This window comes from Nansenia antarctica, assembly GCF_963989245.1.
Source record: "Nansenia antarctica genome assembly, chromosome: 3".
NCBI classification, from domain to species: domain Eukaryota; kingdom Metazoa; phylum Chordata; class Actinopteri; order Argentiniformes; family Microstomatidae; genus Nansenia; species Nansenia antarctica.
Window position 1 is genome coordinate 13,267,588 of NC_137688.1, and position 15,725 is coordinate 13,283,312.

A 15,725-nucleotide genomic window follows, 5' to 3' on the forward strand; every position below is an offset into this window, starting at 1 on the left:
TAGTATAGACTTCGAGAAAAATATACCTGAAAATAACATCATATTTAAGTGTTCCACTGGATGGCGCCCCAATACATAGTAGCCTACTGGTCGTTTCTAAACCACTGGGTGCAACATTGTAGCGGAGGGCACCATTGCAACTCTTTGAAAATACAGGTTACATTACACGCTCGAAGTTAGATCTAGGTCTTATTAAGTTAGATTAAGGTCCTATTGATTGACGCTGCCATGTTCCATTGCCAAATGCTGTGTATATGATCTCGTCTCAGGATTTGAATTTTGATCCATGGCCAGTGTCCACTGTTCGTGAGAGACGAAGGACGGAGGGGATGGGTACTGTTTAGGGTCCAAATGGCAACCGATCGTGGCTGGCTTATTTTACCAGCCTACGTCAAAACATTTGTCAATGCAGTCGACTGTGACAACAGACAGTGTCCCCGATTTCTTTGGCACCGATCAGATCGGTGAAACGAAGCACGTCGATCTGAATGAGAATAAACGAGACAGAGAGAGGGGTTGAAAGAAAGGGGGAGAGAGCGACGGACAGAGAGAGGGGCAGTGAGAGAGAGAGAGGGGGGCAGTGAGAGAGAGAGAGGGGTGGGGGGCAGTGAGAGAGAGAGAGGGGGGCAGTGAGAGAGAGAGGGGTGGGGGTGTGGGGGGCAGTGAGAGGGAGAGAGGGGGGCAGTGAGAGAGAGAGAGGGGGGCAGTGAGAGAGAGAGGGGTGGGGGTGTGGGGGGCAGTGAGAGGGAGAGAGAGAGAGAGAGAGAGAGATGGGTGGGGGTGTGGGGGGCAGTGAGAGGGAGAGAGGGGGGCAGTGAGAGAGAGAGAGGGGGGCAGTGAGAGAGAGAGGGGTGGGGGTGTGGGGGGCAGTGAGAGGGAGAGAGAGAGAGAGAGAGAGAGGGGTGGGGGGGCAGTGAGAGAGAAAGAGACCGACAGAAAGGGGGGGGGGGGGAGAGGGTGAAAGGGGGCGGGTAGGGAGAAGAGAGAGGCGGAGGAAGAATGTGAGTTCCATCAAGCTTTCGGAATAGAAGCATTTGCGCAGACCATCTGCGCTGCAACCACTGTGCTTGTGCCGAGGAAGTTGTTTTGTTTTGTGTTCGTAAATAAATCATCGCTTTGGGAGATCGCTCATTTCAGTGCATCAACTCTAAGATAGGAGCAGCATCACTTCAGATTTTTTTGGGGAGTATTGTCTTTGACGGGGATTTCGGGAACATGGTGGTCAAAGTTTACATAGCAACGTCCTCTGGCTCCACTTCGGTAAGAAAAAAAAGTGTGGCGATTGATGATGATGATGATGATGATGATTCATAGCTGCCAAGTCTCACGCACTCGCCGTGAGACTCACGCATTTCAACCAGTTCTCACGCTCACACGCTGCATCTCTATTTCTCAAACTTTTGGTGAAACTTGGCAGCCCTGATGATGATGATGATGATGATGATGATGGTGATGCTGCCCTACATGCATGGAGCTAAGGTTTAGAGTGGGATCTGCAACTTTGGCCACTTCTATGCTCACTTGCACAGTTGAACAACTAAATACAGTTGTAGCCTATACAGACAACTGACTGGCATCAGTTTCTCCTCTCATCTAGGCATGTCAGGGAACAGTGCAGTCATGCCATACCTGGTATACAGTAGCCTCCCTGGATGGAAGCATGCTCCAGCAGAGGACTGTACCTTTGTAGCACTTGCTGGTTCAAGTCCTGGCTGTGCCCCCCACTATCTTTCATTCGTTTTTTAGTAAGTTCCACACAGCAACCCTGGTAGACCCCAAGGATGCTTCTGATTCTCTCTATCTCACTCTCACCTCCTCTCTCTCTCTCTCTCTCTCTCTCTCTCTCTCTCTCTCTCTCTCTCTCTCTCTCTCTCTCTCTCTCTCTCTCTATATATATATATATATATATTGTGCCACCCAGATGATAGATGGATAGAGAGAGAGGGAGAGACTTCCTCTTTGAGCGTGTGTTACACTCAAAGGGGAAGTCAGAGGACCTCTCTCTTTCTCAGTACTAAATAAGGGAGTGTGGTATGTGCTCAACCATGCATGTCAGCAGCAGCCAGGGGTACAGTGTGAACTAGCCTACTAAAGAACGCAGCGATGACTTCCCCCTGTGTCAGTGTGCAGTTAAGGCAGGGTAACAGGAGTGGTGACAGGGTAACAGGTTCCGTATTAGTGCAGCAATGCTTGGGACTTGTAATGAGCTGTTATCATACTTGGACAACACAGAGGGATGTGGAGGAGAAAGCCAATCCATCAGATGTTGTAACCGAACCCCCCCACCCCCATCTGAGAGCCTGCTGGTTCTGCGATTTGGTTCTACCCAAACTTGGAGGAATGACGACAATGGTGATGATGCAATTCTCATGGGTTCCACAGTTATGCAGCTGTAACAGAAACAGTTAACAGCTTGGTTCAGACGGCTCCTGGCTGTAACCAGCTCCTGTCAGAACCAGGCTGTAACCAGCTAATGTCTGACCCAGGCTGTAACCTGCTAATGTCTGACCCAGGCTGTAACCAGCTCCTGTTTGAACCAGGCTGTAACCAGCTAATGTCTGAACCAGGCTGTAACCTGCTAATGTCTGAACCAGGCTGTAACCAGCTAATGTGTGAACCAGGCTGTAACCAGCTCCTGTCTGCACCAGGCTGTAACCTGCTAATGTCTGAACCAGGCTGTAACCAGCTAATGTGTGAACCAGGCTGTAACCTGCTAATGTCTGAACCAGGCTGTAACCAGCTCCTGTCTGAACAAGGCTGTAAAGGAGCCGTTTACACACTGACACTCACTGCAGCCCGAGCGTTCACCCCCTGCAGACGAGCACATCCCAGACAGGGAGGGGAGAGAGGAGAGGTCTCTCTGCTGTTGTCACTAGATTAGGATTGAACAACTTTATTGTCCATACAAGGTGGACAATTGCCAGGGTATTTCATTGAATTACACACGCCAGGCCTTTGCAGGCCGAGGCCAAACTCCACATGGTGAACAACTCACAGCAGGCCGCTTAGTACCAGCCAGTGTTGCCACAGCACATTGTGTTGTCTGGGAGACTGGCACCGCATTACTGGATATTAAGTGCATACTATATCTCAGATATCAGTGATTTTCTATGTTCCGTAGCCAAAAAGATAAGAGTAGTGTGGGTGTGGATTCTGTATATTCAAAAAGATAAGAGTAGTCAAAAAGTCCTACGGAAATTACCTCAATAAGGTCATAGGGGGTCATTCTTTTCAGTGATTTTCAGAAACTGAATGTTTCCAACCAGGGGGGAGTGCATGTGTGGCTGAAAATCATTTAGATTGTTTATCTCTAATGGGCATGAAAGATTTAGTTTATCTCTACTGGGCAACCTTCTTATCTGGCTGTTGGAGAAATAACAGTGTTACGATATCCACCACAATACATGTTAATCTGATCTAATCTACTCTGAATCCATTTAATGTAATTTCTATTGGACTGATGACATCACATCATAGGCTGATTCTTTTCTTCTTAGAGTTCATGAGTCTACCCCTGTGTTTGGATATCTGTTCATGTCCTTGTCACTGGGACACAGTGGGTAGGATTCAGGATTCACTCAACCAATCAGAATTATTTGTATTGCCAAGTGTATTTGCACATACAGGAAATGTATTTGGTGAGGTTGGTGCATAGTATCTAAAATATATATATATATATATATATATATATATATAAGCAAAAATAATTGAAAAGACAATTGTGAATTTTTTTTATAATCATGTCAGATCAGGGATTGCCTCAAGGACACATGCATTGTTTCCTTATCCCTACAGAGCCAGGGTCCTTTATTGAGTCTGATTACATCGTTTTAGCTCCATTGTTAATAGTTAAACGTATAGGATTGTGTTATGTTTCACGTTCAATACAGCATTGTCTCATTGTCTTGCATTCACTCTGTGTATGTCCCTCTTGATAAGAGCCGCTGTTAAATGTCCTGAAATATCGCTGCTGCTTTATCAGGTGACCTTTGTCACCCTGGCTCGGCCTATCAGAGTGAGGGCCCCACCCTGCAGACTGATTTGATTTACTGTACTGTAATCAAACAGAATGTAGGCTAGACCAGCAGAGGCACACAGCCTGTTTGTGTTGGCTAACCCAATCACACCAATATAATCCAATCTAATCAAGAATGTGATACGCACAATGAGCCAATAAAGGCCTGCAGAAAGAGAAAGAGAGGGAAGGAGGGAGGAGTGTCGTAGAAGAGAAAAGCAAGAGAGTGTACATGTTCACCTCTCTCATCCCTAGGGGGCTGCAGAGGAAGTGCACACAGATCATCATATTTCACTCAGTGAGTGTGTGTGTGTGTGTGTGTGTGTGTGTGTGTGTGTGTGTGTGAGAGAGTGAGAGAGAGAAAGAGAGAGAGAGAGATGGGGGAGGGGTTACATTCGGACAGATATAAAAGTATAACCATTAGCAGTGAGAGAAAATGTGTTTCGGTAGTTTGGCCAAAGGAATGCTCCAGATGGAACGCTGAGTCTACTCTACGAAAGACAACGTCAGGCAGATGAACCTCTTGACAGGCCAGACAGGGAAGTCTCCACACAGGATCCCCCAGACCGCCCCTCACCCCTCACGTCTGACCCTGGTTAACAGGGGTCCACAGATGTCGGTGAGCTGTCATGTCGACATGGTAACCCCACCCTGGTAATGTGAGCTGGCGGGACTGCCTCACCCTCGGGGCAGCCCTCTCCCAGAGGGAGGCCTGTAGTGTCAGGGGAGAGGGTCACCGAGGTAGTGGTGAGCACCAGGTCAGTTTCCCAAATCCCTGGGCCTTAACAACCTCAGATAAGGATAAACTGTGTGTGTGCGTGTGTGTGTGTGTGTGTGTATGCGTGCGTGTGTGTGTGTGTGTGTGTGTGTGTGTAGGGAGACAGACAGAAAGACAAGCTGTGGAATAAGGGACAAAGTCCTGCAGCAACACAACGTTTTACTGCCTGTTTTCCATTTCATCAATTGGTAGACCTGCTGCACCTTTAGCCATGATCTCACAGCCACGCTGCCAATGTCAGTCGGTAGGTACACGACTGTAGATCTGTGAGTGTGTACGTGCATATATATATATGTGTGTGTGTGTATGTGTGTGTGCACACGCGCGAGTTGTTAAGGGTGGTGATTATATTTGTTTATATTTGTATGTATTCAATGTGTGTCCTCCTGTCCTGCATTGTATAAAGCTGCTGTGTTGTCTCAGCCCTGCACAGTGCTTTCTCTGTGTGTGTGTGTGTGTGTGTGTGTGTGTGTGTGTGTGTGTGTGTGTGTGTGTGTAGGTGTGTGCGTGCGAGTGTGTGTGTTTGCATGTGTTCTTAGGGGCGGTGGTTAAGTTTGTTTATATTTGTATGTATTCAATGTGTGTCCTGTCCTGCGTTGTATAAAGCCGCTGTGTTGTCTCAACCCGGCAGAGTGCTTTCTGTGTGAGTTAAAGGTTAGAGTCACATAGACTGTGTGTGTGTGTGTGTGTGTGTGTGTGTGTGTGTGTGTGTGTGTGAGTCTGTGTGTGTGTGTCTGTGTGTGTGTCTGTGTGTGTGTGTGTGTGTGTGTGTGAGTGAGTGTCTGGCTGTTTTGGAACCCCTCCCTGTGTGAGCTCATCTCTGGGCAGCGGTGTGAGAGGCAGAGACACACATTGTGTTGAACACATCGCAGCAGTATTGCTGAGCTCTGTTGCTGCTGGCTGCCGGGATACGGAACAAGTGCGCCGTGCGTGCGGCGTGCGCACTCTTCCCACATGAATGTTTCATCAGCAGGTGGCTACGGACAGGGTCCGGCTTGCTGCACTCCCTCCCTCTCACAAGCACTCAGCTGGATCAGTAAGCCAGACTAGTCTCCCCTGGGGGGCTGGATGATGGATAATGATCTGTGTGAGTCTGTGTTGTGTGTGGACACAATGCAGCCTAATCAATATGTGGAAGAGGCTGATTGATTGAGTCTGGGGCTGGGTTGATCCACTGACCCCCAGGCTAGATGACAGAGGAGATGAGACAATGATGTTAACATGAGACACCACCACCACCACCAGCTCCACGCCTGGCCTTCAGGCATGACTCATGAGGAACTGCCCCCCCCTCCCCCCGGACCACTGACACACAGACACACACACAGACACACACAGACTCAGACACACACACACACACACACACACACACACACACAGACTCAGACACACACATAGACACAGACACACACAGACTCAGACAGACACACACACACACACACACACAGACACGCACACATACAGACACACAGCTAGAAGTCATTATAATGGAAGGCTATGGTGCTGTTGCTGTGTTTCCTTGGTTAATAAGGTCATATATAGTTCATGATAGTGACATTGTGTGAGTGTGTGTGTGTGTGTCTGATGACAGGCTGGCTTAATTCCAGGGAAGGCTTGCGGTGGTAGAAATCCTTCTTCATTCCATTTCCATTCATTACAATGAGCCCGTCCTCCTGCCTTCCACCAGCCTCCCCCTGAGTGGATAACATACTGCACCGCGTACAAGCATCACTTCTACTAGTCTCTTCCTGGAGCGTGTGACAGGCCGTGTAAACACACACCGCAAACGTGACCGTCAGTATGTGACCGTCAGTATGTGACCGTCAGTGCGTGACGTGAGGTGAACCAGCTGTATGCAACCGAAAAGCTATGACGTTGGTAGGGGGAGTTTTAACATGTCGCTCTGGTTCCAGTACTACTGTAGGGTGGTTCCAGTACTACTGTAGGGTGGTTCCAGTACTACTGTAGGGTCATGGGAAAGGCAATCTTTGGCTCCAGGAGTGAGAGTGAGCGTAGAAACAGCCTAGCTTGCTTTTTTTGAGAGAGAACGTGTGATAGCACGTTGAAATGTGGCTTGGTAATGAGTTTAGTTTAGAATACAGGTCTGGCCTGCCTGTCAGTCCGCCACAGGGCCTGCCTTTAGCCTGGTCTGTTTCTCATCTGTCCTCTCTCTCTCTCTCTCTCTCTCACTCTCTCTCCATCTCTCTCTCTCTCTCTCTCTCTCTCTCTCTCTCTCTCTCTCTCTCTCTCTCTCTCTCTAAGTAGGGATGCTCCGATTTATCGGCCACCGATTTAAATCGGCCGATTTCACTCCAAATGACTCGATCGGTGATCGGCAAAAATGGCCGATCGCAAAAACCGATTTTTTTTTTTTTTTTTTTTTTTTTCTTTCCTGGGGAAGACAGATAACTGAACAGAAAACATAGGAGGACGTAACAGTATGTAAACCATGAAGGCCACGTTTATGATGTCTTTTATACAGCCATATCGACTGACTTGGGCTTCAGGCCCTAACTGGGTGATAGGCCAGACCTTTACTATGCCATAAAAATGGGTCTGCGTTTGCTTGGTGCCTAATGGATCAAAACTTTTGTCTAAAAAGCAAAAAAAAATTAGGCTATCCAGTCAGTTATGTATTTTTTTAAAAATCGGTATCGGTATCGGTTGATCTTGAGGAAACAAATCGGTGATCGGTATCGGCCCCAAAAATCCAGATCGGAGCATCCCTATCTCTAAGCACTTTGAATTGCCCCTGTTGTATGAAATGTGCTAAACAAATAAACCTGCCTTGCCTTGCCTTGCCCCTCTCTCTCTCTCTCTCTCTCTCTCTCTCTCTCTCTCTCTCTCTCTCTCTCTCTCTCTCTCTCTCTCTCTCTCTCTCTCTCTCTCTCTCTCTCTCTCTCTCTCTCTCTCTCTCTCTCCCTATTCCACTTCCAGCATTCCATTAAGAGCCCAAGAGATAAAAATGTGAGAAAAAATAGGAAAGTCAAGTTGTTTATCACCAAACCCTGAGCGATATAGGGATAGGGACACGGATAGCTGTGGGTGGGGGGTGGGGGGTGGGGGGGGAGCGGAATTCTTGCTGTGCAATTAGAGTTGGGGGCAGATGGATTCTGGCCAAGTTCCCCTGCAAATTAATTTAACTTGGCAACAGTACAATGGAGGTTTGTTAGGGGAATGGCTCGAGAGGAGTGTAGAAGAGTGCAGAGGAGAGGACAGGAGAGCAGAGGAGAGGACAGGAGAGCCGAAGAGAGGTGAGGAGAGGAGGCAGAGGAGAGGAGAGGAGAGCAGAGGGGAGGGAAGGGAGGGGAGGTCAACAGATTTCCCCAGCTTGCTGTATGTCTGTGTAGGAAGTTCCACATGGCTGCCCTCTGTAGCTCCCAGAGCAGGCTGGCAGGACTGGTTCAGGACTTTTGGCTGCAGGAATAGAACAACCATTTAATGATTCTACCAGTGTGACTGTTAATCTAGAACACCCTGCCAACAGCCTAATTTCCTTACAATGTGTTTCAGTCCTGAAGCCCAAACCTAGTCACTAATCCACCTGTTAGCCATGAAGTGAACCTCCACCCCCTCAGATGGCCTCGAGAGGCAGACAGACAATAGATGCTTTCTTGTTTGTGTGTGTGTGTGTGTGTGTGTGTGTGTGTGTGTGTGTGTGTGTGTGTGTGTGTGTGTGTGTGTTGGAGCAGCAGAGCCTGCTGTGCTTCCCTGTAGCAGGCCTTATTTGGTGTGTGTTTGACCGGTCGCCTCCTCCTGATTCCAAACAGACCGTTTGTTTCCGTTCCACCTTATAGGGCCATCTTCCTCCTTAGACACGCCCACGTAGGCCAGGGCTGCCCTGATTGGACCAGAGCATCATATATTAAGGCAGGATCAGCCACACACACACACACACACACACACACACACATATATACACTCATACACACACACACACACACTCACACACACACTCGCGCACGCACACACACACACACACACTGCCCTGCTGCATTACTGAGCCACAACAAACATTTCACACTCACACTCACTCACACACTCACACACACACACACACACACACACACACACACACACACACACACACACACACACACACACACACACTGCCCTGCTGCATTACTGAACCACAACAAACGTTTGTCTACCAGACAGCAGCTTCTTGTTCCTTCTGTCTTGGAAGAATGATGAACTTTGTCCTTTGGCTTGAGCTGAGACATACAGTAAAAAGGGCATTTGGTGACATAACAACCAGGAAATACAGGTTGATAATACACTTCAACCACAGTTACCTGACCTAACAGACTCTCAGTTACAAGCAACTGTCCAGTAGCAACAGTAGCTATTCGCTACTTCCTCCCAGAAGAGGTGACTTCCTCATTGAAGAGGGAAGGTGAGACACTGTCTGACGATGGTCTTCTGTCAGCTGGATCCTTGAAGACGGTTCACTAGCTGTCTGTTTTAAAACAGACAACTTCCTTCAACTTCCTCCCCATGTTCTAAATACTCCACTTTCCTTCTCTCTCTTAACTCCTCTCTCTCTCTCTCTCTCCCCTCCCCTCCTCCCTCCTCCCTCCACAGATTAAGAAGCAGCAGCAGGATGTGATGGGGTTTCTGGCAGCCAATAAGATCGAGTTTGAGGAGTGTGACATCGCGGCCAACGAGGAGAACAGGAAGTGGATGCGGGAGAACGTTCCGGAGGAGTCGCGGCCGGCCGTGGGGAACCCCCTCCCCCCACAGATCTTCAATGACAGCAAATACTGCGGGGTGAGTGTGACACACAACACACACACACACACACCAGGGTTTCCGTTAGAAAAATTTGCCGTCGGACATCGTGTCCGGGAAGAATTCGATTTACCGGACAAACGTGATATATTCCGGTCATCATATTAAAATATATATATTTTTTTTTTTTCCAAAATCATATATTTTTTTCCTCCAAATCTAATGTTTGTCGCGGTGATTACTGTTGTGTAGCGGCCTATATATGCCATTTAATGTCTATTTCTCATCCGATACGATTAGATGCGAGCTATATAATATATAATAATATAACATGATTTGACGCATGCGCGCTATGCCATGCGTCAAATCCAGCGCTGAACGGGTCCAGCGCTGAACGGGCGCCTCACTGGGAACTGAACAGACAGCATCGATCAATGAACGGACTCCACATTACGTTAACTGAAGTTTGTTAAATTGTTTGGGATTAATGTGAGTTTTCTATTTTCTCTTTACAGTTTTACCCTTTTTTTTTTTTTTTAAATCAATAAAACAACGTCATTTCTATAAGTCTCGCTGGTTGGGAAGGCATTTCGTTTAGCTCGGGAGTATGACAATGGGAAGAACATAACTGTTTATTGAGAAACAATTGATAGGCAGTCTGGGATACGTATATAAAGAAATACCACAATGTCTAGATGTATAACATTTTATTGAACAGTAACAGTGCAAGCATGTAGGCTACGGGGAACAGGGATTTTGGTCAGTAGGTCCTTTGTACAGAGGGCGTTTCTCTCCGACAACGCGTTCCCAGGTACCATGGAAGTCATAGGTAGTCCAGCACACTGACAGAGAGACAGACAGACAGACAGACAGACAGGCAGACAGACAGATAGATAGACAGACAGACAGACAGACAGTCAGCTTACTTCTACCCTTTTGAGTGGAATTACTCCTTTAATTAGCTGTTAGCCATCTCAAAGCCCCCTGAGTTGCTCGTCAACACTGAGAATAGACCACATTATAGAAACCAAAACACCGTTTTTTTAAATCCACAGGGAATAACCGAGAGTGTAAGGAAAGGCACACCCAGCGCTGTCAGTGGTGGGGAGACTTGAAGTGGCTTTGCTTGATTTCCATCACAGATTCAAGGATTGAAACACTGATGAAAATAGGGAGTAATAGTGATGGGATTATTTTAGATTATTTTAGATTAGATTAGATTAGATTAGGTGAGATTCAACTTTATTGTCATTGCAGAGTACAAGTACCAGACAACAAAATGCAGTTTAGCATCTAACCAGAAGTGCAAATAGTGATATAAAAACAAACACTTAACTTTCGGGGAAACTGCTAAAATAAAATAAATTAAATAAATTAAAAAAGAAAGCGACTATTAGCACCGCCGAATGACAACAAACGTATGAGTAATGAGTAAAACAATGTCACTTTTATAGTATGTTGTTTAACTTGCCGTTCGGTCGCCATGGCTCTGGTGTGTGTAGCAGCTTCAGCTAGCTGGCTGGAAACTTCTAGGGGTGCGTTCGTAAACACGCTCTGAGAGCGCCGGAGCGCACGCTGGCTTCGATGTCACAGAGCGACCGAGTCGTTCGATTGGACGAGAGGCGTTCCGCGAGTGCTGATCGGATTTCCAGAGCGTGTTTACGAACGCACCCAGCCAGCTTTAGCGAATTGTATTCAAAGGGAATTATTTTCACCGGACAATATGTCCGACGACTTTTCAATTTGTCGGACTTCACCAAATTTTACCGGACAAAGACCGGCAATTGCCGGTTAACGGAAACCCAGACACACACGCACACACACACACACACACACACGCACACACACACATACACACATACACAGAGGGGCAGCAGATGAATGCATGATAGAGAAGTGAGAGATAGAGAACTTTTCTCTGTTTACTTTACCAACAGGTTCATCACAGTTTGACTCTGTGGTATCCTATAATAACTCATAATCATTTTCTCTTCAGTGAAGCTCAGCCTCATGTCAAATGGCTAATGGAAGGCTAATTTCAAAGTTATAAATCGAAGCCATGCATATAGTTCAGTAGAGGTTGGTGGAGATAGATATCACAGGCTCATTGTAATGCGGAACGGACTGAGGAACGCTATCAAACACTTCTTCTGATTCCTCCCTCTACCTTTACTCTACCAACCTCCACTGATAATACAGCCGCTGGTCATGGAAGATATGCTGGCATTGAATATCACAGACAAAGAGTGGGGTAGCTGACACACACACACACACACACACACACACACACACGCGCACACTGTCCTGCTGCATTACTGAACCAGAACCAACTTTTGTCTAATCCTAACCCTGTAGCAGCTACATAAACACACACACACACACACACACACACACACACACACACACACACACACACACACACACACAACATAAAGTTGATATGTTTGCTCTGGGGTGTGGGGCCAGCTGGTTCTATGAGACAATAGTTGATATAGTATTGATGTGCTGTTTACAGACGGGTCAGTAATGATTCTCACAAAGAGAGGAGGAGGAGGAGGACAGACTGGACATTCAGACTGAAGCTGCTGCACCTGTCAAGTGCTCCGCCTCCCTCAGACATCAGAGGAATCAGTGGACTCTTTGTAATGCACGGAATGGGAGAAGGAATATTATTCCATACATTATCCCTTATTATGTTTCATGCATCACAATGAGCCCGTCCTCTGATTTCTACCTCCATCAGCCTCCTCTCCTAGATCAGTTTAGCATTTTTTTCCTTCTTCTTTTGGGTCTACACTCCAAAGGTTTGGATTTGAAACAATTAATATGAGGTTAAAGTACAGATTCACAGCTTTTATTTGATGGTATGTGTGTACATACTGGTTTCACCATTCAGAAATCAGAAATTAGAACATGTATAGTACGCAGTCCCCCTATTTTAGGGTACACAAAAGTAATGGTGCAATTGGCTCTGGTAAATTAGGTGTGTTTTTCGTCATTTATGCAGCCATAAGAGATCTATAATGTGTAGTATTGATTCCAGGCTGTTGATTTGCTTTTGTACTTTGCTATTGGTGTCTACATGAGGACCAAAGATGTGTCAATGAAAGTCAAGGAAGCCGTTATCAGGGTTGGGGTTGAATGGTAGGTTGAATGGTAGGTTGAATGGTAGGTTGAATGGTAGGTTGAATGGTAGGTTGAATGGTAGGTTGAATGGTAGGGTTGAATGGTAGGGTTGAATGGTAGGTTGAATGGTAGGGTTGAATGGTAGGCGTGAATGGTAGGTGGTTGAATGGTAGGTTGAATGGTAGGTTGAGTGGTAGGTTGAATGGTAGGGTTGAATGGTAGGTTGAATGGTAGGCGTGAATGGTAGGTGGTTGAATGGTAGGTTGAATGGTTGAATGGTAGGTTGAATGGTAGGCGTGAATGGTAGGTTGAATGGTAGGTTGAATGGTAGGTTGAATGGTAGGTTGAATGGTAGGTTGAATGGTAGGTTGAATGGTAGGCTGAATGGTAGGTTGAATGGTAGGCGTGAATGTGTCAGAGACTTAAACATCCGCAGAATAATGTCTCCAGCCAAACTACAGACGCTTCACTGCAAGGTGGAAACCACAAGTTTCCTCATCTGTGAAACAGATAGCAGGGGTTGTTAGGTTTGGCTATGTATAGCTACCACAAGAACTCAGTTGATTATTGTAACTGCTGACAGCAGCAGCAGAATAATCATGTGAATACCAAAGCATTTGTAATTGCAACAATTTTCTGGGAGAAGTGGTGCATTATCTGATAGAAGTGCAGGGGTGCCAATATTTCTGTCCATGACTATATATTCACATACATATACATATACATTCACATACATATGCATATACATACACACATACACATATATACAGTACACATACACAAATAATAATTATTATTATACAATCTAAATAATAATAATAATACAAAATAATATAAAAGAAGAGAAGTGCAATTGGTGCAATTTACACTCCAGTTACAGACAGCAGAATACATCTTACGGTATGTATTCAAACAAGCAGACAAACAAGTACCGTCCGACACTCTCAATAAAAGCATGAGATCACTCCCAGATCAGAAGGCAGTGTTCCACCTTGTTGAGCAGCCTGAATGGTGAGGCTTTCTACCCAGCTGGGTGTACCACAAAGATGCCGCAGGTGAAGAGGAAGCTTTCCAATCCGCAGCAATTAGTTCCTGTCCCAGCATGAGGGCGCTCTGTACCCAGAGCTTAATACCCAGGGGATTAAGCCCCTTAACACTGAGGGGTCGCCCCAAAATGTACAAACCTGGAGAGAAGGGGATGTTTTGACCAATCATAATCTCACTGGATTGCCGACCAAAACTCTCGCACCCCTGGACTACTCCCCAGCATGTGAACCAATGTGAGGATCTGTACTTTAAGCTCATATTCATTGTTTGATTTAAAATCCAAACTTTTGGTGTGTAGAGCCGAAAGAAGGAAGAAAAAAACTCTTCACAGTCCCGTTACTAAGGCAGGGCACGGCAGGTAGGATTTGGGGGAGGTGAAGCTGATCCTAGAGCTGTGCCTACGGGCGACTTTGACTTCATGTGAGGCTTACGGTTTCTCCCCCCCCCCTCTCTCTTAGAACTACGAGGTGTTCTTCGATGCCAGAGAGGACAACGCTGTGTACGCCTTCCTGGGTCTGCAGGCTCCCCCCGGCTCCAAGGTAGCTACCACACCACACTACCCTAACACTACCACACCACTAGCCCTACCCTAACACTACCACACCACTAGCCCTACCCTAACACTACTACCACACTACCACACCACTAGCCCTACCCTAACATTACTACCACACTACCACACTACTAGCCCTACCCTAACACTACTACCACACTACCACACTACTAGCCATACCCTAACACTACTACCACACTACCACACTGCTAGCCCTATCCTAACACTACTACCACACTACCACACCACTAGCCCTACCCTAACACTAGCACACTACCACACTACTAGGCCTACCCTAACACTACTACCACACTACTAGGCCTACCCTAACACTACTACCACACTACACTACACTACCCTAACACTACCACACCACTAGCCCTACCCTAACACTACCACACTACTAGGCCTACCCTAACACTACTACCACACTACCACACTACTAGCCCTACCCTAACACTACGACCACACTACTAGCCCTACCCTAACACTACCACACTACTAGGCCTACCCTAACACTACTACCACACTACTAGGCCTACCCTAACACTACTACCACACTACACTACACTACCCTAACACTACCACACCACTAGCCCTACCCTAACACTACCACACTACTAGGCCTACCCTAACACTACTACCACACTACCACACCACTAGCCCTACCCTAACACTACTACTACACTACCACACTACCACACTACTAACCCTACCCTAACACTACTACCACACTACTAGCCCTACCCTAACACTACTACCACACCACTAGCCCTACCCTAACACTACTACCACACACCTCACTCCCTACCACCCCATATACCCCTGCCCTCTCCTTCACCCATATACCCCTGCCCTCTCCTTTATCCATACCATCCACAGCCCTCTCATCAGATCTAGGCCCATCCCCCCCCCCTCTCTCTCTCTCTCTCTCTCTCTCTCTCTCTCTCTCTCTCTCTCTCTCTCTCTCTCTCTCTCTCTCTCTCTCTCTTTTTGCATTCTGGCACCCCCTCTCTGCCATGCAGGGAACTACAAGGGGGGTGGGGGGGTGGGGGGGGGTGACCGTCGCCATAGAGACAGGGGGTTTCCGTAGTCATGCAGAACCTGTTAAAACGAACACAATCCAATTCCTCTTAATGCTCATGTTTATACTCTTATATCTGTCCTCATGTAACCCCTATCTCTCTCCCTCTCTCTCTCTCTCTCTCTCTCTCTCTCTCTCTCCTTCTCTCTCAATCTCTATGAAGGAGGCTGAGGCTCTGGCCAAGAAACAGCAGCAGTAGTCTTGCAGTGCCACGGTTGTCATAGCGTCAGACCTGGACCCAGACCCAGGATAGGTGGACGTGTGAGCTCCACCTCATTTCGCTCAACTTCTCAATCTCCAATCATCTGGGCTGTTTTTTTTTTTTTATCCTCTTTCAGGATGTTATTTTTCTTATCTCTGTTCAGCTGTGCCTTATCAACAGAGTGTGAGG

General features: G+C 46.9%; 1 protein-coding gene across 1 annotated transcript; it reads left to right on the top strand.

Moving 5' to 3' along the window:
* The first annotated feature begins 1,188 nt into the window (after positions 1 to 1,188).
* sh3bgrl (SH3 domain binding glutamate-rich protein like) lies at positions 1,189 to 15,636 on the top strand. Its single transcript, XM_080525117.1, has 4 exons — positions 1,189 to 1,260; positions 9,378 to 9,563; positions 14,156 to 14,236; positions 15,498 to 15,636. Exons 1-4 carry the CDS (start codon positions 1,216 to 1,218, stop codon positions 15,531 to 15,533), a joined length of 348 nt encoding a protein of 115 aa, XP_080381243.1. The 5' UTR covers positions 1,189 to 1,215; the 3' UTR covers positions 15,534 to 15,636.
* The last annotated feature ends 89 nt before the right edge of the window (positions 15,637 to 15,725 follow it).